Source organism: Tympanuchus pallidicinctus, unplaced genomic scaffold, assembly GCF_026119805.1.
Source record: "Tympanuchus pallidicinctus isolate F22 unplaced genomic scaffold, pur_lepc_1.0 scaffold3, whole genome shotgun sequence".
Classification (NCBI taxonomy): domain Eukaryota; kingdom Metazoa; phylum Chordata; class Aves; order Galliformes; family Phasianidae; genus Tympanuchus; species Tympanuchus pallidicinctus.
In genome coordinates this window covers 5,167,017-5,190,286 of record NW_026294747.1, presented here as the reverse complement: position 1 = coordinate 5,190,286, position 23,270 = coordinate 5,167,017, and the positions used below count along the sequence as shown (strand labels likewise).

At 56.0% G+C, this 23,270-nt stretch overlaps 4 protein-coding genes across 9 annotated transcripts; 2 read left to right on the top strand and 2 right to left on the bottom strand.

The window, feature by feature from the left end:
- Positions 1–44: 44 nt before the first annotated feature.
- TMEM138 (transmembrane protein 138) lies at positions 45–2,439 on the bottom strand. Of its 3 annotated transcripts, none has more exons than XM_052696423.1 (5): positions 2,313–2,428; positions 1,536–1,770; positions 1,286–1,457; positions 506–581; positions 45–402 (listed from the first exon to the last, which is right to left on the bottom strand). In XM_052696423.1, exons 2-5 carry the CDS (start codon positions 1,661–1,663, stop codon positions 290–292), a joined length of 489 nt encoding a protein of 162 aa, XP_052552383.1. In that variant the 5' UTR covers positions 1,664–1,770; positions 2,313–2,428; the 3' UTR covers positions 45–289. The 3 variants fall into 3 exon arrangements, with proteins under 3 accessions (XP_052552383.1, XP_052552384.1, XP_052552385.1); XM_052696424.1 differs by lacking the exon at positions 2,313–2,428 and adding an exon at positions 2,262–2,283; XM_052696425.1 differs by lacking the exon at positions 1,536–1,770 and having other exon boundaries at positions 2,313–2,439.
- On the top strand, positions 1,930–4,746 carry LOC128087114 (lysosomal membrane ascorbate-dependent ferrireductase CYB561A3). 4 transcript variants are annotated; one of them, XM_052696404.1, is made up of 6 exons: positions 1,930–2,044; positions 3,002–3,207; positions 3,272–3,480; positions 3,551–3,705; positions 4,104–4,266; positions 4,417–4,746. In XM_052696404.1, the coding sequence occupies exons 2-6, from the start codon at positions 3,024–3,026 to the stop codon at positions 4,438–4,440; spliced, it is 735 nt and encodes a 244-aa protein (XP_052552364.1). In that variant the 5' UTR covers positions 1,930–2,044; positions 3,002–3,023; the 3' UTR covers positions 4,441–4,746. The 4 variants fall into 4 exon arrangements, with proteins under 4 accessions (XP_052552364.1, XP_052552363.1, XP_052552360.1 ...); XM_052696403.1 differs by lacking the exon at positions 1,930–2,044 and adding an exon at positions 2,347–2,504; XM_052696400.1 differs by lacking the exon at positions 1,930–2,044 and adding an exon at positions 2,401–2,536.
- A 329-nt stretch (positions 4,747–5,075) lies between these two features.
- Positions 5,076–8,688, bottom strand: TKFC (triokinase and FMN cyclase). The gene is made up of 17 exons (XM_052696369.1): positions 8,543–8,688; positions 8,240–8,429; positions 8,048–8,158; positions 7,804–7,985; positions 7,655–7,733; positions 7,348–7,437; positions 7,204–7,238; positions 7,045–7,129; positions 6,884–6,973; positions 6,698–6,814; positions 6,422–6,541; positions 6,189–6,326; positions 5,874–5,980; positions 5,690–5,793; positions 5,588–5,621; positions 5,424–5,513; positions 5,076–5,323 (listed from the first exon to the last, which is right to left on the bottom strand). Exons 1-17 carry the CDS (start codon positions 8,546–8,548, stop codon positions 5,171–5,173), a joined length of 1,731 nt encoding a protein of 576 aa, XP_052552329.1. The 5' UTR covers positions 8,549–8,688; the 3' UTR covers positions 5,076–5,170.
- A 285-nt stretch (positions 8,689–8,973) lies between these two features.
- DDB1 (damage specific DNA binding protein 1) lies at positions 8,974–22,704 on the top strand. The gene is made up of 27 exons (XM_052696433.1): positions 8,974–9,134; positions 9,879–10,027; positions 10,111–10,227; positions 10,662–10,883; positions 12,784–12,898; positions 12,988–13,085; positions 14,086–14,244; positions 14,631–14,714; positions 15,057–15,173; positions 15,508–15,610; positions 15,736–15,811; positions 15,894–16,002; positions 16,174–16,352; positions 16,450–16,613; positions 16,699–16,806; positions 17,160–17,367; positions 17,800–17,895; positions 18,095–18,206; positions 18,403–18,526; positions 18,835–18,999; positions 19,320–19,414; positions 19,571–19,741; positions 20,731–20,840; positions 21,000–21,169; positions 21,357–21,459; positions 21,798–21,921; positions 22,044–22,704. The coding sequence occupies exons 1-27, from the start codon at positions 9,074–9,076 to the stop codon at positions 22,125–22,127; spliced, it is 3,423 nt and encodes a 1,140-aa protein (XP_052552393.1). The 5' UTR covers positions 8,974–9,073; the 3' UTR covers positions 22,128–22,704.
- The last annotated feature ends 566 nt before the right edge of the window (positions 22,705–23,270 follow it).

Genomic DNA, 23,270 nt, shown 5'->3' with positions numbered 1-23,270 from the left:
GCTGCGTGACAAGCAAAGAGCAGGAGAGACCTAGGACACACAGATTGGAAAATGTAGACAATTTATTTCCTTACTACTCATAAAAACGCCCAAATCCCACCAGGGGCTGTGACACCGGGATGGATCCTCCCTCCATGCAGCCACGAGCACCCTGCCAGCTCCCAGTGCAGAAGGTCTGATCACCACGAGGACGAAGAGGAATACAGAGGGGCTGGGACCCTCCAGCCTCTTGGCTCCATCCCCCCAGGGTGAGGAGCTGCAGAGGGGGCAGCGAGCTGGAGTGGGGCCATCAACCACGGAAGTGAGCAAACTCCTTGCGCAGCCAGAGCGAGTCCTGGTAGAAGAGTGGGTCACCCAGGTGCACTGCAGTCCTCTTGTAGAAGTAGCAATAGAGCACAGCCGCTGCGGGAAGAAAGGAGGTGAGGGCACAGGGACTAAGCTGTGGGGTGTCCCTCAGGCAGGTGACAGAGTTGTTCCTGCTTTCTCAGCAAGCGTGAGCCCTTACCCAGCCGCTGGAAAACAAATAGTGTCTGCAGGCCTTCTGTCCAGATGAAGCGACTGGAATCCCTCCAGCGCAGGTTCTGACATAGACAGAAACAAGAAAGAACCCATGGGCTAATTTAGGGGTGCTGATGATCCCACTGGGATGGAGCTAGCCCCACAAGGGCTGTTGTGCTCTTGGTGCCAGCTCCAAAGGTTAAGCAGCTCAGGGGATTTGGCCAGCAAGTCAGGACCTATTCTTGCTTCAGACTTTAGATCCCTGCAAATCCCCACCAATCTGCTGTCCAGACAGTGTGGGTACAACATCCCTGGGTCGCTTCAGTCACAAACTGGCCCTGGGGTAGCAGGATGGACCCTCTCCCCAAGCCCTGTTGAAGAGCATACAGGAAGCACCTGTCAGCTGCTTTGCTTGACAAATGGTGACTGTGGCACAGGATGGGGGAGCTGAAATGGGGAAGAAGGGGCTGCTTGGACACAGCAGGGACCCTTAGGGCTTGTTTTCAGCAGGGAGGGGGCTGCCTCCAGCCTGAGTGCTGGTGTTTGCTGGGGATTCATCCCAGGTAAACAAAGCAGGAGTCCCCTGGCCTTCAGCAGAGACTACTCCGGTGTGGTGAGTTTCTGTGCAAGGCTTTCCCTGCAGATTTTCGAGCAGGCCACAGTGCTGAGGCTGGGGCTGAGATGAGGTAGCCCAATAGCTATAACAAGTGGGAGATTATGGCCTTCCTTTCACAGGGGAGGGACAGAAGAGAGAAGCGAGCTGTGAAGCTGGCAGCCCTGAGCCTACCATGATCCAGACGTGGAAGGAGATGCTGAGTGCCAGATAGGCTGCCGACAGGAGGATGGTCCCCTTGAACTTGTGGAAGAGAAGGTTGACCAGTCCAGCTTGGAAGACAAAGGTATTGAAGAACATGAGGAAGATGATGATGACATTGAAGAGAATGGCAATATCCTGGATGCTGCAGAAGAAGAGAGATGCATTAAGAGAGAGGAGAGAGTGATGTGGGAGAGCCCGGACCTCCTACCCTGGTGCTCACATGAAGAGGACAAGTTGGACAGCAGGAGCTGTGCGGAGCAGCTCCGAGAAGGAATTGACAAACAGGTCGTAGAAAAGCAGCAGAAACTGCAGGAACAGCACCAAGCTGTAGTTGCTGGTCTGGAGCATCTTCCTTTGGTGGAGGCTTGAGCCTTCAGCCCCAGCATCCCTAGCGCTGAGGGCAGCTCATGGCACAGGGCTAGGAGCTCGGCATCGCTGCTCCCTACAGCTGGCACCTGAAGGAAGCAGAGTTCAGCTTGTAGGGCTGGGCATAGCCAGCAAATCCAAAACAGAGTCAAAGCCGTGACAAATCCCAACAGCGTTTGGCACACTGCTGCCTCTGGCTCCCCCAGGCCATGCCATAGGAATGGGCTGGAGCACGCCATGACCCAGCATTGCTGTCCATTGCCCCACCCCAGCCGCATGCTCCCAGCTTGGGGCGGCTCACACAGGAGGAGACAGGTGTGGGGACGAGAAGGGAGCCAGAGCCTTCCTTCCCATCTCTCACAGGTAAGGCACTGCCCAGAACTGACGGGGGCCAGGAGAACGGGAACTGCCCGTATCGCTGCCACAAAGAGTCGCGAAGCTGAGAATCGCTCCCAAAACCCCACACCGCGCCCAGCCCGGCTCGCGGCCTCCCTCCCCATGGAGATCCACAGGGGCGCTCCCCCGGGCCTTTTCCCAGCCACGGAGCCCCGCAGTCTCGTCTCCATGCCGCTCTCGGTACCGCCGTCCCCGCTTCGTCCACCTCCGGCCCTGACCGCGGTCCAATGCTCACCCACGGCCACCATTCTCCATCTCCATGGGAACCGCAGACGGAAGCGGGGGCGGAAGCGCGAGGGGGCCGCTCTACCCACAGCTCTCGTTGGTCGCGTTGGCCTCCACCCAGGCAGCGACCACACCACCATAGAGGCGGGCCGCTAGAGCGGCGCCGTCCAACATGGCGGCGCTCGCTGAAGGGGAAGGGGAGGTGGGGCCCAACGGGTCCCGGGAGGGGTTGAGGTGCGGTTTCCCCCGACACAAAAATATCTATTTCTGGGGACAGATGCAAATCCCGAGGCAAATAAGCGCGGCCCCGTGCCTGTCCGTCACTTCTTGGGGCTGTGGGGCTGCACTTCTTTGGGACGCTGGGGGCAGCTTTATCAACGCAGGAAACAGCTTTGGAGGTGCTGGGCCCAGATTTGGGGGTGCTGGGGGCACGTTGGGGGTTTGGGGTGGGATTTGAAGGTGCTAGGCTCCGGTTTGAGGGTGCTGAGGGTGGATTTAGAGGTGCTGGGGACAGTTTTGGGCTGCTGGGGATCCGCAGAGAACGTTTCTTCCTGCCTGCCTGCCCCTACTGGATGGGGCCACCCTCCCCACCGCAGCTGCTTCCCCTTTCGGGTGGCTCCTCCCCAGTGTGCCTGCATTCAACTAAGCAGGTGCAGCAGGGAGCCTCCAGGAAGGCTGAAAGCTCCTGTTTCCCCCCAGGACCCTGCAACTTGCTGTGGTGATGCTGGATCTGCCTTTCTTGCCTTTCTGCGCCTTCTTGGGGAGCCTGGGTCTGGGCTGCGTGGCCTTTGTCAGTGCGTGGTGCCAGCACTGGCGAGGTGGCTTCGCCTGGGATGGCAGCGCCCGCATGTTCAACTGGCACCCTGTGCTGATGGTGACGGGCATGGTGGTGCTGTATGGAGCAGGTAAGCAGGGCGTGCGGGGTGGGGCTACGTCCCATTGTCCCTCCCTGACACTGTCACCCACCAGCGGCTCTGGTGTACCGCCTACCCCCCACCTGGCGAGGCCCCAAGCTGCCCTGGAAGATGCTGCACAGCACGCTGGCACTGACAGCCTTCATCCTTGCTGTGCTGGGACTGGTGGCTGTCTTCAACTTCCACAATGCGAGCGGAACGCCCAACATGTACTCGCTGCACAGCTGGCTGGGGCTGGGCACCATACTACTCTTCTCCTGCCAGGTGAGTGCTCGCCCTGACACCCCACATCCCTGCCCCTTGTGCCACCCCTCCTCATCTCTTGTCCCCACAGTGGGTGGCTGGCTTCAGTGCTTTCCTGCTGCCCTATGCACCCATCTGGCTCCGCACCCTCTACAAGCCCATCCACGTCTTCTTCGGCTCCACCATCATTATGCTCTCCATGGCCTCCTGTGTGTCAGGCATCAATGAGAAGCTCTTCTTCAGCCTGTGAGTGCTGGGGATTCGGGCTGCGTGTTGACTCTCTGTGATTACGCTGGCGTTGAGTGAAACTAAATGTGGGCTTAGTTAAGGGAAGTGTGTGATTTCCCCCCATGCCAGGTGCACAGTTCCTGGGTAATAAATTATGTGGGCTGAGAGGAAGACGGGGCAGTTCAGGAAGGCTTTCTGGGAGGGTTTAACTCCACAGATGTCACCTCCAGCCATGCTGCCACATACACTGGCCGCTTGTAGCTGGTGCAGCATTCATCTTGGGTCAGCGGATTGGGACAGCACCCTTGGGACAGGTGACCATGGGAGCAGTGTTATGGAGCCACCAGGGTAGGTGGGAGCTCAGCCCACAGTCCCAGGGCATCATGTGAGATGAGCACTGTGATTCTCCTCCAAAGGAAGAATGGGACAGCGTCGGTGCCGTACAAACTCCTTCCCCCTGAGGCCGTATTTGCAAACATTTTGGGGCTCCTAATCATCCTGTTTGGGATGCTGGTGCTGTATGCCCTGGCCAAGCCCAGCTGGAAGCGCCCAGAAGCCGACTCCCTTGACACTCACCAGGTACTTGCCTTGCTGTGGGGCTGCTCCCAGTACGGCTTTGAGGAGCTGAGCTGGGGGTCTGCCCCTGCCCCCCACAGCCCGAGCTGGCTTATCTTCAGGGTGGGGGTGGCAGGCAGCACGGGCTGAAGGTTCACGCATATCTCCTTGCAGCCTCTGCTTGGTGCTGAGCACTGACACCTCTGAGGTCTCTCCCATTGCTGCCAGCCCCAGGCTCTCTGATCCTGGCTCTGATCCCCCATGCCTGGACTGCGATCTGTGCCAAAGCCCTGCAGTGCCATCCTGAGAGAGTCAGGTCTAGAGCTGCTTGAGAAGCTCTCTGTGCCAAGGGACCTGGCCCACGACAGGCTGCCCTGGCTCCATCTCCTCTGCAGGAACAGCAGGAGCCTTTGCACCATGCCTTGCCTGTTGTGGGGATGCTTGTGCGGAGGTAGAACCAACCCAGCAGTCAAATGGACACCTAATAAACTGCTGGCTTCCTTCTCAGAGCTCCTGTGCATCCTTTGGGGCTGCTCTGCCAGTTCCTCAGCCCTTAGAGCCACCATGTGTTCCCCACCTCGTGCTGCAGACCTGGTTCCTGTTTTGTCTCTTGACTGGAGCCTCCTCCAGACCCCGTGCCTGCAGCCACATGAACCCCGTGGTTTCCCCACCCGGCACCCAGCCACGGGTCAGTGGCAAAGGCACGCGGATAGCCCAGCTGCTTCCTTCCTCCATGGTTCCATTTTGCATGGGGATTCATCCCTGAAAGGCCAGTTGCCTCCCACACCCCACATCCCACCATCCTGTCCCTCTCTGTATGAGAATAGATGCTCTAGTGGGACCGCAAAGGTTTATTAGGGGCATGCAGGGTGTGCCAACACCTCTCCCATCACCACCGTGGCCCTGGGGACCTGCAGAGGGATATAGCTCAGCCCTGCAATCCCTCCAGCACAGCTCGCAGCACAGCTGCAGCCGCCACAGCCCCGGGATCAGGCTGCAGCAGCTGGGCTGAGCTGATGTAACTGGCTCTGCCTGCACCAGCCTCCATGTGCCGAGTAGACTCTGCTGCTGCCTCTGCGCTCTGCTTGGAAACACAGGCATGCTCAGCACACGGCTGGGACACACAAGGCAGCCTCAGATGTCACCTGGGTGCCACCCATCCTAGGACTCCATCCCCATACCTCCACAGCAGAGGCCAGCACCGTAAGCAGGTCAGCTCCGGGGCTGCGTAGGGCACGCAGTGCCTGTGCTGCAGCACACAGTGCATCCAGCTGGGAGACACAGTGGAGGGATGAGCACTGGGACCCTCGCCAGAGGCTCTGTCCCTCAGCATCGCAGCACTCACCATTGTCCTGTCGCCTGGGGCCGCTCCTCCGTACCTGCACAAGGAGCAGAGGGCTTGACAAGGTCCCACTCAGGGAGTCCCAGGGGGTCCTGCTGCACTCACCGCTGCATGGCTTCAATGCCAGCATCCACAGCGTCGGCCCACACTGGCAGGTCGCTGCGGTTGTGCAGGGGGTGGGCTGCTGCTGTCAGGAACAGTCCATATAGCTGCCAGAACACATCAGTGCATGTGATGGGGGGGATGGTGGGGGTCCTGAGACATGCCCCCTCCCTTCACTGGGGCTCACCACACCAGAGGAGCCACCCATCTTGTCCAGCAGGAGGTCGGCCAGAGCGGAGAAGAGATGGGCTGGAGATGAAGGCAGGGGCTGGGCACGCATCCATTCCTGGATGGCTGTAGGGTGAAGAGAAAGGGCTGGGGTACTCCCCACAGGGACCCCCAACTACCCTGGGGGGCTCTGCCCCTCTTGGGAGACAGCTGGTCTTTCCCCATGCCTGGTGTGGGGATATCTGTGGGGACCCAGCAAGGAGCAAATGGGGGGAACTGTGTCCTTGGAGGGGGTGCCCCAGCAGATGGCACTTCCCAGGGCACCAGCACCCACCTCGGGCAGCTCGGGCGTGCGTGTGGCCGCAGTCCCCATCACCTGCTGCACGGTCCAGCTCATTGAGCTTGTCCTGCAGGCCCAGCAGGGTGCTGCACACTCGTGCCAGCACCTTCTGCGCTCGCTCCGTGCCGGGCCCTGAGGAGACATGACCCCCCCATCCTCAAAGGAGTTAGGGAAACTCAAGCACGAGGAGGTGACAGCATCCTCTCTCACTCTACTGCTGCCCATACCTGTACTGGGCACTTGCTTTGCTGTCTCCATTCCCTCCTTTGGTGCTTCCACCTCTGGTCTCTGGCTCATGGCAGGTCCTGTGACCACGTTAGGCCATGCCACGGCAGTGGTCTCAGCATCTGGAGCAGCAGGAGGGGAGAGTGAGTCTAATAGACTCACTTCACCACAGCTAGTAGCCAGGTACTGGTGCTGCATGTCCACAGGGGCCAGTGTCTTGGGCCACCTCACACATTCCCATGGTCCCATGCCACTCCCCCCATGTTTCAGGTGCTCACCAATCAGCTTCAGCAGCTCCTTGTCCACCAGCAGAAGGGTGAGGGAGATCCCGGCCATCTCCAGCGCTGTCATGAAGGAGCCCACCAGTGCCCGAGCAATACAGACGCCACGCTTCTCTGCAGGAATGAGAAGGATGTAAGTGAGGAGGTCCCTAGAAGGTCCCCATGAGGTCCCCAGTGACTCACCCAGACTGCTCACAGCCACACCAGCCACAATGCTCAGCTCCAGGCAGGACAGACCGCCCAGGTTGTTCACCACCAGCACCACAGAGGCTCCTGTGGAGCAGTGAGCAGAGTAAGAGCCCCACTTGTAGCATAAGAGGTGCATAGGGGCCAGGGGGACTCACCAGGGCTCAGGGGCAGGTGAGAGGCATTGGAGGGGTCGGTCATGTGCGCCAGCATTGTCTCCACCGCCTCATCTACAGGCATCACCTGGGGGACACAAGGGGAGCGTGAGGGCAGGGAGGAGACACAGAGGGAGGATGGGGTGAAAGAACGATGCTCACTTTCATTCTGCGCACGCCAGCCTCACCGTGGATCCCTGCAGAAGGGTAGCAGTGTCACCCCATGCTGATGCCTGGGGTTGGGGCAAGGGTCACGTGGACCCATGCCCCCCAGCAGCTTGGCACAGGGAGGGGGCAGCTCCTCACCCAGCCCCAGCTCCATCTCATCATTAGCCAGCTGGAAGGTAGGCTTGGAGCCAGGCACACTGCATGGTGACAGGCTGAGCCCCAGAGTGCCTGCAAAAAGGTGAAGGCAGAAAGGGATACATGCCAGATTTCAGGGCAGGCATTGAGCACGTGGTTGGTTGGATGGGGAGGCAGAAGGGTGACTGTGTCCCAGGCACGCTGCAGGTGCGTGGGGTGCTGAAGTTCACCCTGTGCTGGTGCCTCTTATCAGGCACTGTGGAAGAACAGGGATGGGGTTGGGGACAGGGATTGGGCCCCATGCACATACCCATGCCTTTGGTGAGTGCTGACACCCTTGTGACTATCTCATCCAAGCTTGCCCCCGCCTCAGCCATGGCTCCAGCCACCTGCAAACAGGCATCGATGGGTGAGGGACGCCTGCATGTCACCGCTGAGGGGCATTGCATCTTCACACACCTTGTGCACGAGGACAGTGCCACACAACCCGCGGCGCCCAGCTTTCTTCTGGCTGGCGAAGGCGCAGTCATCGCCCACCACCACCATCCGTACATCGGCGCCCTCTGCCCGTGCCCGCTCCAGTGCCAGCCCAAAGTTCAAGCGGTCCCCGGTATAGTTCTTCACGATCAGCAGCGTCCCCACTGTGAGCAAGAAGTCAAACCACAGGCCCACGGTGTCCCCATGCCCCACGGTGTCATCATACCTGCACCAGCTGCTGTCACCGCCCGGATGGCTGCCAGGATGCTGCCCACAGCAGGAGAGGTGAAGATGGCACCGGCCACCACGCCGCTCAGCATGCCTTTCCCAATGTAGCCTGCAACGGGCACAGGGGGGCTCGGGGACGCCCAAGGGGCATCAAGGCCACGGCTGGGCACTTACCTGCATGGGCACTCACCTGCATGAGCGGGCTCATGTCCGGAGCCCCCCCCGGAGAGCAGTGCCACACGTCCCCGCAGGGCAGCCAGGTCAGAACGTAGGGCCACTCGGTGTCCCCGCAGCAGCTGCAGCCCGGGGTTGCATGCCACCAGCCCTGCCAGTGCATCCTCAGCACAGCTGGCCACCGAGCACACCAGCTTCTTGGGGACCTGGAGGCACAGAGGGGTGGCTGGGTGGGGGGCTGGGAAGCTGGGTGTGCGGGCGGGGAGCAGGGTAGGAGGCTGGGAGGCTGGCTGGGGGCTGCGTGCTGCCCCAGGCTCACCTCCATGATTGGAGTGTGCACGGCACCAAGAGGACACGGGGTTCTGTCCACTGCCACCGCGCTGCAGCTCCCGCACAGCCTTCAGACCCAGGTTCAAACTCTATTTGGAAGTGAGGGAGGGCAAGGTCCAGGCTCCCTCGGTGGGGTGGGGTGGGTCCCGCCTGGGCTGGGTGCAGCCCACATTCGGGGGCACTGCTGGGATGGCGGGGCACAGCCCCACACGCGAGGGGCAGTGCTGAGATGGGGGGGGTACGGTCCCACACAACGCGGGGCGCTGCTGGGATGGAGGCCCACCGGGAAGCGCCCCTCCCTGAAGGTGAGGCCCCTCCCCGAGGTACCAGGGCCGCCCTTACACCTGCCCTCTCGTCCGCCCCTCCGCGGTCCTCCCCGGCGGGCAGAGCGGCGCGGGGCGCTAACTTCCGGTGACGTCACCGCGGCGGGCGGAAGGGGCGGTTGAGTGGCCGCGCTAGGCCGCAGCTCCCGGTGCGCGCGGCGTTTTGGTCGGTTACGGGACTCGCTGCCGTCTCCGCCATGTCGTACAATTACGTTGTGACGGCGCAGAAGCCGACGGCCGTGAATGGCTGTGTCACCGGTACCGGCGGGACGGGGCGGGGCTCAACGTTCACGGCGGGATCTGCGCGGCCTTGCGTTTTGGAGGGGCACTGGAGGCCTCCAGAGGCACACGGAGGAGTTGCCGGGGGAGGAGGGGTTGTAGGGAGATCGGGTCAGCGAGTGATTGGGGTGTTGTGGGGAGGTGAGATCAGTGAGGAACTGGGAGTGTTGTGGGTAGATGGTTGCGCTGAGATGGGAGGGACATTATGGAGGTCTGGAGGTGAAATGATGCTCCTGGATGGTGTTTGTGGGGAGCCCAGGGGTGCAGGGGGACCCCGGGGTTTGTGGGTGCAAGGAGGGTTCTGGGAATGTCCAATAGTTATCCAGTGGTTGGCATTGGAGTTGATGCTGTGAAGTGAGGAGTACCAGGGTATGTGTCCGGGGTTGCCTTGAGGTTCTAGGGGGGTGTGAAGGGCTAGATGGGATATTGGGCTGTTTTTTTGACAGGAGAGATAGTAGAGAGCTTGGAGAGGGGCAGGGTGTTTCCCTGGAAGCTGCTGGGCTTCAAAGGTGGGGGATAGAGCTGAGCAGAGCAGTGGGGTTTTGCTCTTCAAGGGTGCAGTGGGGAGAGGTCTTCTCCTTTGTTCAGGTTTCTGGAGCTTGTGAAGCTGGTCGCAGTGGGGCTGGCAGGACTTTGAGTGCTGGAAGCTGAGTTTGGGCTAGGGAGGGCATCAACAGGGCCCCAGAGTTTGAAGCTGACGATCCATCTCTTTCCTTACCCCAGGACACTTCACCTCCGCAGAGGACCTGAACCTGCTGATCGCCAAGAACACACGCCTGGAGATCTATGTGGTGACAGCTGAGGGGCTGCGGCCTGTCAAGGAGGTGGGCATGTATGGCAAGACTGCCGTCATGGAGCTCTTCCGCCCCAAAGTGAGTGTGCTGGGGATGGGGGGTGGCTCCTTGCAACCTCTCAGAACCCCTGTGACCCTCCCTCCTTCCTTCCCTTCCTGCAGGGGGAGAGCAAGGATCTGCTTTTCATCCTGACAGCCAAGTACAACGCCTGCATCCTGGAGTACAAGCAGAATGGTGACAATATTGACATTATAACCCGTGCCCATGGAAATGTGCAGGTGAGCCTTGCCTACCACACCTACTCAAGTTAAAATCTTTCTGAGAGGGTTAGGGATCCATTTGTGGGTGCCAATCCTGGGGATTGGTTTTTTGTTGCTCATCAGTCAAACGATTTAAACAGTTTCCATTAGCTGTCAAACCAAGCTATTTTCTATCTTTTTCCAGGCTTGCTGTTAGTGAAGCTGAGCAGGGGATTATGGTCAGGAGGTGTAAGTGGGCACATCCTGTCAGTGTGTTTGGAAATAAGCACTTAATCTTTGTGCTTTGTGGTTCTGCCTCGTGACATAGAGGGGTTGATATCAGCTACTTCCAGCTGGGGCCGTGGGTGATAAGAGCACTGGATTTCCATTGGGTGGGCTCTGCTCGAGTGTATCAAAGCATTTCACAGCTCGCTGCTTTTTCTCTTGCCCACCTCCGTGGATCTCCCCTTCAGGATCGCATCGGTCGTCCCTCAGAGACCGGTATCATCGGCATCATTGACCCAGAGTGCCGGATGATTGGCCTGCGGCTCTACGATGGCCTCTTCAAGGTCATCCCCCTGGACCGTGAGAACAAGGAGCTGAAGGCTTTTAACATCCGCCTGGAGGAGCTCCAAGTCATCGACGTGAAGTTCCTCTATGGCTGTCAGGCCCCAACCATCTGCTTCGTCTATCAGGTACCTTGTTCTCGATCCTGAAATCGGTGTTTCCAAGGGTCTTCCAAAGGGGTTGAAGCGTTGGCAGTGTCCTGAAGCTTGCTCAAAGCAGTGCTGTAAGAATGGGTGGGCAGAGCTAGAGATGCTTCTGGCTCCCACAGGCTTGTTTTGTAGCTGAAGGAAGTCTTCCTGGGCCAGCACAGGATGGTGGTGTGAATTCAGTTCATTTTCACTGCAGCTCTTAGTTCTCATAGAATCAAAAAATGGCCAGGGATGGAAGGCACCTCAAGGATCATGAATCTCCAACCCCCTGCCACATGCAGGGCCAGCCCCCACATACAATATTAGACCAGGCTGCCCAGGGCCCCATCCAGTCTGGCCTTGAACACCTCCAGGGACGGGACATCCACAGCCTTTCTGGGCAGCTGTTCCAGCACCTCACCACTCTCTCTGTGAAGAACTTCCCCCTGACATCCAACCTAAATCTTCCTTTCTTCAACTTAAAACCATTTCCCCTTGTCCTGCAGTTATCTACCCTTTCAAGGAGTTGAGTCCCCCTCCCGTTTATAGGCTTCTTTTGCCATGTGGCAGCAGCACTCTCCTTCCTCAGAATCATGGAATGCCTGGGTTAGAAGAGACTTACAAGCCCACTCAGCCCAACCACTGGTGTGGACGGGGTTGCCCAAGGTCCCATCCAGCCTGGCCTTGAGCACCTCCAGTGGTGGGGCATCAGCACAAGCCGCAGCTCTGCCTTGTCATCTGAACCAGCTTTCAGAACACGTGGCAGTGCTGTTTCTGTCTGAATGAGGAATGTGTGTGTGTGGAGTCTTTATCCCCCACACCCACATCGACTTTGAGGTTTGAAATAAAGCTCAGCCCATCCTCGCTCCAGATCTATGCAGCGAGGGTGGCTGATGACGCTTTCTGGCTTTGAATTGCTTAATGGGTGAGCTCCTCAGAGCCAAGAAACCTGATGGTGGTGTGCAGCTCTGAGAAGATCTGCATATCTGCATGGATTTGATTGGTGTTGCTGCTGTCTGGGGAAACTGAGGCAGAGCACAACTGTGATTTGGCCAAAATCTTAAACTCAGTGTTAGAGTTTAGGCAGAAGCACGAGTTTCCACTTAGTCCCCAGAGGTATCATAAAGGAAGAACTTGATCTCCACACTTAGTCAGCAAGTGAAAAAGGTCTTGTCCCACAGGATCTGACATTTCCATGCTACAGCCTGGTCTGGAAGGAAATATGTTAGTGATTTGTTCATTTTAAGCAGGTACTGTACAAATAAAGAGAAAATGAGTGCCTGTGTGTCTGTCAACTGCGTTTCATCCTTGCAGCAGGGTGAGATGTGAGTTCTGTCTGACTCATGAGGCGTTACGTAAAGCACTGGGGTTAGGCTGTCCCTGGGAGCCTGACTGTATGTGGAGGCGGAATGTATCCAAGCTGCTGCTTTGTCTGATTCCTTCTCAGTTTGTTAATCATTATCACGGGATTTGGATCAAGGAGAATAGCAGCGAGTGTCTGAGATAATCTTTGTGTAGGTTTGAAACCAGAGGAGGATACCACAGAGATGAGCAAGCTTATTAAAAAAAAAACCACAACGCAAAAGGCTTAAGAACTGCTGTTGTAAGGAATAAAAAGGTCCAGAAATGCCAAAGTGGTGTTAACAATTCCTTTGCCATTTAATGGTCCCACTTCAGCTGTAAAATGGACAGGATGTGCTCCAGCTGTGCTAGTTCCTCCTCTCCTGCACATCTGTTTCTCCTGCTGGCTTCCCCTTCTCAGTCAGCTGGCGCTGCCCTTCTTGCAGCACTGGACTGAGGAGTTCTCTGCAGGCTGTTCCTCAGCTGGACCTCAGCAGCCTCTGCTGCAGCGACATGAGGTTGTTATGTGTTGATGTGATGTTTGTGCCTCCTCTTTCAGGACCCTCAGGGTCGCCATGTCAAAACGTACGAGGTGTCCCTGCGTGAGAAGGAGTTTAACAAAGGTCCTTGGAAGCAGGAGAACGTCGAGGCCGAAGCCTCCATGGTCATTGCAGGTTAGTCCTCCTGCACGTGGTGTCTTTCCTTCCTTTTCACTCTTAGTTATGCTGCACAGGTTCACTGATAAGACTTCTCCCCTGCGCAGTGCCAGAGCCTTTTGGAGGCGCAATCATCATTGGGCAGGAGTCCATTACCTATCACAATGGAGATAAATACCTGGCTATAGCTCCACCCATCATCAAGGTAACCCCTTAACTGTGCATTTCCTAACTTACTCCTGCTACAGACACTACTGAAATTCCCAGCTGAACGTCTTCTCTGAATCTGGCAGATTTTCAGTTGCCCGCTGGTTGAATTATTATTGCTAAAAATCCTTGCTGTGTGTAATAAATGGTGCAAGTAAGAAAGCTTTCTCATTTGAAGGCTTTTGGTGACTTTGGACCTAGTGATAGTAGGTGCTTGTCGGTCTGTTTATCTCTCCAGAACAGCTTGTGGCTTTCCAGGAGTCTGTAAGCTGGAACCTTTTACTGTGTTTGTGATGGTGGGTCTCTGTATGGCAGTGACCATTGTTGTGCTGTGCTCAGAAATCCTAACCTGGGAGGGTGCTGAGCCGCTCTGGTTCAGGAATTTCATCTGTTCTTAACTTTAGCTGTAGCCTAGTAGAGGCCCTTGCAGAGATTTGGTGAGTGTCAGTGTTCTGCCCCGTGCCCAGTCTGCATTCTGGGGTCTGAGGGATATTTGTGATCCCTGTAGTGATGGCAGTGTGTGCCTGCACTGGAGTACATGGCTCTGTGGAGTTCCTGGAAATGGTGCAAGAAAGCTGAAATCTTGTTAGGGCCCCAGAGAAAAAGATTAATTAGGAGGTGGTTTGGACATTGGTCCAGGCCAGAGCCTGGTTTCAGTTCAGGCAGTGAGAGATATGAACGAGCCCCTTGGAGACTCAAGTCCATGTGAGTATGGTTGGGGCACTTGTTCAAGGGAAAAAAGACTGACAGAGTTGGTGACAGAGCTTGAACCTGTGGTTTTGTCGGAGGGCTGGGCCAGTTCCCACATTCAAGTGGTGCAGGAAGCACAGATGGCACAGCTGAGGTGCTGCTCAGGGCTGAAAGAGGGCCTTAGCCATGACCAAAAGGTTCTTTCTAGGCACATCCGTGCAGAGGAGCGCCCTGTGCAGGATTTAGCTGTGGCTTCGTGCCTCTCTGGAGTTGTTTCAGCAGCTTCCTAACATTTCCTTTGCATGCAGCAAAGCACAATTGTGTGCCACAACCGTGTGGATCCCAACGGGTCCCGTTACTTGCTGGGGGACATGGAAGGACGTCTCTTCATGCTGCTTCTGGAGAAGGAGGAGCAAATGGATGGCACAGTCACCCTGAAGGACTTGCGTGTGGAACTGCTTGGTGAGGTAGGACACCTCTGCACCACCTACAGCGTCCCTGCCACTTGTCACTGGGGCCAGGGGGCTCTGCAGGATGCAGGTGCTCTGCAGGTGCCAAATAGTGGAAGTAGCTTCTCTGTGGAGCACAGACTGGGTGATGTTTTCCTCTCCACAGCTGTCAGCTCTGAACTTTCAGCTGCCAGATGTGGGCAGTTCCCTGTCTGGCCACCTGATTTTTCATCTTGCACGCTATCCCTCAGAGATGTTTGGATTCTCTGTGGGTTCTCTAAAGGGATCAAATTTCCCTCCCCGTGCTTTTATGTTACACTGCGTTCAGATGTGATCCTTGGGGAGCGTGGCAGTGCCCTTTTCATCTTCTCATGATGGTTCACCTGCACCTTCTCAATTCCCAGACATCCATTGCAGAGTGCTTGACCTACCTGGACAACGGCGTGGTGTTTGTTGGCTCTCGGCTTGGGGATTCCCAGCTTGTGAAGGTGAGTGGTGGCGTTCCCCTGGCTTAGTCCTGCATTCAAACAGGATTTTATACGTGCTTGCTTTCATCCTGGCCTCAAGAGCGATCAAACATTGAAATGCACAGCCCAAGGATGTTGTGAGTCACCACACTGGAGCTGTTAAAGAAGCGTGGCACTGTGGGATGTGTTTCGTGGGTATGGTGGGAATGGGTTGGAGTTGGACTTGATGATCTTAGAGGTCTTTTCCAGCCTTTATGATTCTATCAGATATGCAAATACGTGGGGAGAAGTTTTCTTTTCCCTACATTCTTTATGCTCGCTGGGCCCTTCTTGTTGGAAACTGATGGTTGTGTTTGTTCATAGCTCAACGTGGACAGCAATGAGCAAGGCTCCTATGTAGTGGCTATGGAGACCTTCACCAACCTCGGTCCTATCGTTGATATGTGTGTGGTAGACCTGGAGAGACAAGGCCAAGGGCAGGTAATGTTGGCTCCAGCTCGCCTTTCTCTGTGCTAGAGATGTCTGGTTCTGGCAGATGTGCGTGGTGTGTTCACCGAAGGAAGGGACTGTGATTCATTTATCAGGGATTTAAGGCTCGTCCTGGCGCAGGGAAGGTTTTGAGGTCTTGCTCTGGGTGGGAAGGCTCCTGTTTTCACAAGGAAGGGTTTTCTTTCCTGCGCTGGGGAAGGGTCAACAGCCAAAGAGCTTCCTTTGAGAAGCATGGATGATAAGGATCCCAACTTCCCCTGAGCCTGTCACTGCAAGGAAGTGTGGGGAGGCTTCCCCAGTTGGTAAATGCCTGCTTTTCCTCCAGCTGGTCACATGCTCAGGTGCCTTTAAAGAGGGTTCACTACGGATCATCCGGAACGGCATTGGGATTCATGAGCATGCCAGCATTGACCTGCCAGGAATTAAAGGTGTGTGAGTTGGTTCATTCTTTCATATACAACCCACCAAGTGAGGACATACCTCATGGCTGGGCTGCGGGCATTTTGGATCCCTTTTGGATTATTCATGTGAGCATGTGGTCTTTCTGTTGCAGGCTTGTGGCCCCTGAGGTCAGATTCTCATCGTGAGATGGACAATATGCTGGTGCTGTCCTTTGTTGGCCAGACCAGGTGAGGTGGGGTTAAGGCCATGCCAGGCTCTTAGCCTGATACAACAGGATTGGAGCATGATACAAGAGATTTTCCCTTCTAGGGTTCTTATGTTAAATGGAGAAGAGGTAGAAGAAACGGAGCTCACAGGATTTGTGGATGATCAGCAGACCTTCTTCTGTGGCAACGTGGCACATCAGCAGTTGATCCAGGTAACGCCCCTTCTAGAGATGCTTTTCCTGTTGTGATTCCATAGTCCTTCTTGGCTGTGGGTTATTTAGCTCTCTGCTGCTCATCAGGGTAAGGTCTGCAGTGCTCCCCTGGGCTGATGGCAGACAGGAGGTGTTGTTCAGGCTCTGAGCAGAGGTATTTTCTCTCCTCAGATCACCTCTGCCTCTGTGAGACTGGTCAGTCAGGAGCCCAAAGCCCTCGTGAGCGAGTGGAAAGAGCCCAACGGGAAGAACATCAGCGTGGCTTCCTGTAACAGCAACCAGGTGGTGGTGGCTGTGGGACGAGCCCTCTACTACCTGGAGATCCAACCCCAGGAGCTCAGGCAGATCAAGTAGGTGCCCGTCTCTCTTCCTGACCCAAGGGTTCACAGCCTTGTCGCCTTCAGGCTTCCTGATTGGCACTTCAATCTGATTTTTGCTTCCTGCCAGCTGCACTGAAATGGAGCATGAAGTTGCCTGCCTGGACATCACTCCTTTGGGGGACACTAATGGCATGTCCCCTCTGTGTGCCATCGGACTCTGGACTGATATCTCTGCCCGCATCCTAAAGCTTCCTTCCTTTGAACTGCTGCACAAAGAGATGCTAGGAGGAGGTAGGGCTCTCCTGGGACTGCTGGCAGCAGAGACTGACCTGGTGGAGCCACACGTGGCATCAGCCTTCTCTTCTGCTCCCTGCAGAAATTATCCCTCGCTCCATCCTGATGACAACCTTTGAGAGCAGCCATTACCTTCTGTGTGCACTGGGGGACGGTGCTCTCTTCTACTTTGGGCTCAGCCTCGAGACAGGTGACTACAGGGCCTAGCAGCTAGTGGGCTGCTTGGGAGGGAGTTTGGATTTGTGCTCACATACTTGTGGTACTTCTTTTCTTTTTTTTTTTTCCCCCATTCTTCTGGAGGAGATCTGTCTCTTTCCTACATTTTTTCAGTAGTTCCTTCTTCCTCGCTATGACAGGGTGGGGATTGGCTGTGGGCACTGTAAGTGGATTTCTCCAGGGGACTGTGAAGAAAGGAACCTGATGCTTGCATCCACTTCTTTGCTGACAGCAGGATGCATTCCTTCACGCTCATTTCCTGCCAGCATGTCACGGCCACGTAGCTCTGTGCTGCCCTGCTCCCAACCTGCTGTTCCTTTCCTGCAGGCTTGCTGAGTGACCGTAAGAAGGTGACCCTTGGCACTCAGCCCACAGTCCTGAGGACTTTCCGCTCCCTGTCCACCACCAATGTGTTCGCCTGCTCTGACCGCCCCACCGTCATCTACAGCAGCAACCACAAGCTGGTCTTCTCCAACGTCAACCTGAAGGAGGTGAACTACATGTGTCCCCTCAACTCCGATGGGTATCCTGACAGGTGAGCCCGCCCCACGGCACGGCTTGAGGCAACTTGGGACTCTGTGTTGGCACAGACTGCATGAGAATGTCCTGCTCAGGCCTGGTGGTACATCCACCTTGCCCAGAGGATGTGCCTGCCTGGCACTGACTGATCAAGGGAGGGCCTTCTTCATAGATACTCTTGCAGTGTATGACAGTCCTGGCCTGGGTACTCTCAGGGCACTCCTTAGTCCTTTGAACCGTTGGTGGATTCTCACGTGAGATGATTGAGGTCTTAAGCATTTATGTCTCTCTCTGCATCAGTAGCTGTAGAAACTGCCCTAATCTGACTGACGTGCAGTGCGGGAAGGGAACCTTGATCAGCAGTTTGGGGTTGAGGGGAAGAAGGGAGATTCTTGGCTTCACCACTGGCCTTGCAAGCCCTGCTGCTCACAGTTTTCCTCCTTTACAGCTTAGCATTGGCTAATAACAGCACGCTGACAATTGGCACCATTGATGAGATCCAGAAGCTGCATATCCGCACGGTTCCCCTCTATGAATCACCCAGGTGAGCTGAGAGTTTAGTTTTGGGGCCTGTGCTCTGCCATGGGGAGAGCCTACCATGTTGTGGGCTTGGTTAGCAAGCAGGCCGAATCGATGGCTTCTTGCTGAGAGTGGTCAGTGCAAGAGAGCAGTTCTGTTCCTGTTGCCACACCGTGGAGCAGCCCATCCCGGTATCTCTGCTCATACAGCTCTTTGTCCTGCAGGAAGATCTGCTACCAAGAGGTATCACAGTGTTTTGGTGTGCTCTCAAGTCGTATCGAGGTGCAAGACGCCAGCGGGGGCACCACTGCACTCAGACCCAGTGCCAGCACCCAGGTGAGGGGGCAGCTGCCAGCTGATGCCTGAGCTGTGTTTACTGTAGCTTCTTAGCCAAACCACAGGTTTGTGCAGGTTTTCCTGTTGCTCAGGCCTAGGGAGCTCCTCCCCACTCATCCCCCTGGTCCCCAGTTTTCTCAGCCTGCATGTACATGCCAAGTAGCACAAGGATGTGACACATCTTTCTGTGTCCCAGGCCCTGTCTAGCAGCGTGAGTACCAGCAAGCTGTTCTCCAGCAGCACAGCGCCACACGAGACGTCCTTTGGAGAGGAGGTGGAGGTGCACAACCTGCTCATCATTGATCAGCACACTTTCGAAGGTACCAGCCCCGTGTGCTTTCCAAATTCTGCTTGGATGTCCATCAGCATGTGGCTAAGAGCCGCACAGTCCTGTGATCTCACACGTTCCCTTCGTTGAAGTGTTTTTCCTCCATCATCGGCCATCCAGCATCAGCCAAAGGGTGTAGGTTTGAGGTGTAATGATTGGTGGCACAGGGCAGTGAGGGGATCACCAGACTCTGCACTTTGTTCAGTTTTAGAGCTTTTAGCTGCTCTTCCCGTGCGTGGAGGTGCTGCCTGCTGGCCCCCAAGGGACCCAGCTGTTTCTGCTTTTCCCTCTTTGCAACAGTGCTTCATGCTCACCAGTTCCTACAAAACGAATACGCCCTTAGCCTGGTCTCCTGCAAGCTTGGCAAAGACCCAAACACCTACTTCATCGTGGGTACTGCCATGGTGTATCCTGAGGAGGCAGAGCCAAAGCAGGGCCGCATCGTCGTCTTCCACTACTCTGACGGTAAGAGCAAAGGCTTCTTGTCTGGCCAAGTCCAGCTGCTTGAGGGCAATCAGAGAGATCTAAGCAGGTTCTGCAGGGCTTTGTCACTCCACTGTGGGCTGTCACAGCACGTCCTCTCCTCCCCAGCTGCCAGAGAAGCCCAGGACTCCCTCACCAGTCACATTCTGGGATTTGCTTTCCGTTGTCCTCCCATTCCTGCACTGCTTGCCCACAGATCCTCTGAGGCAGTGAGCAGCGTTGCTTATAGCAGCTTGTGCGAACCCTCCGTGGTTTGTCGGCCCTGGGTGCAAATAACTGGGTGTGCTGTGGATTGATTGCAGGCAAGCTGCAGAGCCTGGCTGAGAAGGAAGTGAAGGGAGCTGTGTATTCCATGGTGGAGTTCAACGGGAAGCTGTTAGCCAGCATCAACAGCACGGTAGGGCCCTCGTGAGACTGCAGCTTCCTTCCCGAGCATGTGTCAGAGCTGGGAGCTGTTCCAGCTGTGTGGCTGTCAGCTGGGTCTGTTGGCAGTGTGTCTTGGCTGGCATAGGTGTGAGTCCCAGCTCAGAGTCTCGTCCCTTCCTTCCTCCAGGTGCGCCTGTATGAGTGGACAGCTGAGAAGGAGCTGCGCACGGAGTGCAACCATTACAACAACATCATGGCTCTCTACCTGAAGACCAAGGGAGACTTCATCCTTGTGGGAGATTTGATGCGGTCGGTCCTGCTCCTTGCCTACAAGCCCATGGAAGGAAACTTTGAAGAGGTATCAGTGCTGTTGGGTATTAGATTTGCAGTTGTTTAGGTCAGAAAAGACCTTCTTATCAAGTCCAACTGTCAACTTGTCTGCTGAGTCCCATCGCTCAGCCGTGTCCCTTAGTGTCATTTAGAATCAGAGTCATTTAGGATGAAAAAGACCTTCAAGAAACAAAAGAACTCCACTTCTCCCATCACTTCACATGCATAGAAAGATGCTGTGATTTATCAGATAGTTCCAGAGGTACTGTGCGTTTTCTGACAGCCATCAACACAAGGGGGCTTGACTGAACTGCAGGTGTGTTAGTTTCTGTAATGGTATCAAGCTGTTAAATGTTAGAATGAGACAACTTAGTGTTACAAGTGTTGGGGCTTCAATAGATGTATCCTTCATGGAGTTCAGTTGGTCAGAGGTCCTGGGGGTCCACGCTAATTGTTCCATTAGGCTTCAGGCAAGTGGAGCAGTGCTGAAGATGGAAAATGGAGGAACCTGGCTCAGCCCACCTCACCAGCCCTTTGAAGACAAGGGTGTAGGGTTGTGCTCAGACGACAGGACTACCTGGTGACATTCTTCTAGACAGACTCCTGTCTTTTTGGAGGAACAGATCCCAGGCTTTCAGGAGGCTGGGCTGTGTGTCAGCTGCTGGGGAGCTGCAGGCCTGCAGTGCGTGCCAGGAGGGAGGAGCTGCCCGACGCTGTGCACTTGGGGAGGCTTATTGAGACTGGCTGCATCAGTCAGCAAATGCAGCGTAGCTGAGAGTCAGACCGGGCGCTGGGGCCATCTGTGCACCTGTGCGATTGGCTGCAGCACGGTCTGCCCTCATTTGCCCTGGCATCATCCAAGCGCAGCTCAGGCCAGCGCCATCTTCCCAGAGGCAGTTTGTGCTATTGGCTCAGCAGAGAAGTCAGACTCTTTTGTGAGTCATGCCTCACTCACAAATGGGGCTGCTGAGTGGGATGAAGATGCGCTTCGCTGCCCCTCCTCGTGTCCCTTTGCAGATTGCCCGGGACTTCAATCCAAACTGGATGAGTGCCGTAGAGATCCTGGACGACGACAACTTCTTGGGAGCAGAGAACGCTTTCAACCTGTTTGTGTGCCAGAAGGACAGGTGGGCTGGCAGGAAGGGAGCCGTAGCAGTACATGGCAGGAGGGATGGGGCGTGTGTTGGGCAGGAAAATGGACAGAAGGATGCCCAGCTCTGAGATGGGATTTGGGGGAGCTCTCCTGCGCCCCCCGCACAGACTGAGCGGGGTGCTTTGGCTTGCAGTGCTGCCACGACTGACGAGGAGCGCCAGCACTTGCAGGAGGTGGGGCTGTCCCACTTGGGAGAGTTTGTCAATGTCTTCTGTCACGGCTCCCTGGTCATGCAGAACCTGGGCGAGACGTCCACACCAACACAGGGCTCCGTTCTCTTCGGCACAGTCAACGGCATGATAGGTGAGGGGCAGGGAGCACCCTGGCCTGAGATTCCTTGTGTTTCTTCTTCTCCCCACCCTTGTCCCAGCCCTGTCAGGGAGCAGCCTCCAACTGCAGTCCTGCCCTTCTCTGCCTGCTGGCAGCTGCAGCAGTGTGGTCCTAGGACCTGCAAGATGCTGACCTCGCACCGCCCTGTTTTCCTTTATAGGGCTGGTAACCTCGCTGTCAGAGAGCTGGTACAACCTCCTGCTGGACATGCAGAACAGGCTGAACAAAGTCATCAAGAGCGTGGGCAAGATCGAGCACTCCTTATATCCTTCTGTGGTCCAACGGGGAGCCCATGCCAGCGGGTGCTGGGGGCTGGCTTGTGAATTAAAGCACATCTTGCAGGGCTTGAGGACAAACTGGGCTTTGCAGTAGTGCAAATGTTGGTTTGTCTCTGATCCCAGGAGATGGCTGTGCTTGAGGAACTGCATGCAATGTCGAGTTCCCAAGATCTTCCTTGCCACACTTTTAGGGCTGTTTTCCAGACCAGTTCTGTGAGGCAGCATGGTCAGTCTGCCTCGAGCTGCCCAGCAGAGAGGTTTTTTGTCTGGACAGGGTGGGATTGATGTCACTCCATGTGGATTTGGCTCCTTGACAGTGCCACCTGGAGATCATTTCACACTGAGCGCAAGACAGAGCCAGCTACTGGCTTCATTGATGGTGACCTGATCGAAAGCTTCCTGGACATCAGCAGGCCCAAGATGCAGGAGGTGGTGGCAAACCTGCAGGTGAGGGGCGACCCCACAGATGGGGACACTGCTCAGAAACGGAGGCTGTGCTAAACCCTAAACACACGTCCTGCTGTTTCTCCATCACCTACAGGTGTTGTCATGCTTTTCTCTCTCTGCAGATTGACGACGGCAGTGGGATGAAGAGGGAGGCCACTGTGGACGACCTGATCAAGATTGTGGAGGAGCTGACCCGCATCCACTAGCAGGATTTGGGGCTTTTTCCTGACACCTTCCTCCACGTAGAGCAAGGGGCTTCCTTCCCCTGCCTGGCTGCACTCAGCGCCGGCAGCAGCCCTTGCCTGAGGGGAGGTGCCTGAAGGAGAGCTGTTTGTTAGGGATCTGGGGGGCACCTCGCTGTTGCCAGCTTGGATTCACCAATCCTACGGACTCGACCAGTGCTGGGCGCTGCTGGTTGCTCTCGCTGGGTGACGCACAGCACTGCCCTTGCCTGGGTTCATGCTTTGCTATTGTTTTGTTTGTTTGTTTTTCTGCTTTCATTTTTGATTCTTTTTCGATCCATGGTGGGTTTTGTTGGGGTTTTTTTGTTTGTTTGTTTTTGGAAGAGGAAGCAAAGCTGCCTCAAGCGTGAGGGCTGGAGGAGGCATCTGGGGCAGGTGAGATCTGTGGGCCCAGAGCATTTCTCTGCGAAGGAAGCGGAGGGGGACAGCAGGACAGCACGCTCCTCTCCCTCCACAGCACCTCTGGCTCGCTCAGGGAGGGAATTTCTGGGAAGTTCAATTCGTTTGTGGAGTTTTACCAAATAAAGTAGTCCAAACGGAATGGTGTGCCCGCTGGTGCTGCCACGCTCCACTAAGCATCACAGTTGCATGGGATTCACAGAATCACACAGAATGGCCCAGGTTGGAAGGGACCTCAAGGATCATGGAGCTCCACCCCCCCTGCCACAGGCAAGGCCAAAAACTTCCCCATTTAATGCTAGACTAGTCTGCCCAGGGCCCCATCCAACTTGGCCTTGAACACCTCCAGGGACAGAGGAGCATCCACAGAGTCTCTGGGCAGCCTGTTCAGTACCTCACCACTCTCATAGTAAAGAACTTAAGGATTCCTTCAACTTAAGGATTCCTGCATTCCCTGGTGCAGCAGGGGCAGGGAGTACAGAGCTAGGAGCTGGAAGGGCACAATCAAGTCGGGCTCCATGCGGAATGGGGTCCTGCCCCTCCATTCTCTGCATGTGAAATAGATTAATCATTATCCTGGCCTCCATTTGGCTCTGAGCTGCTCTGGCTTGCTGCTGTCCTGATTGCTGAGCAGTTGCCAAAATGCACGTGAGGGAGCTGAGGAGTCCCCAGCTGCCCTCTTCCCCATTGGAACCCATGGGGTTAACA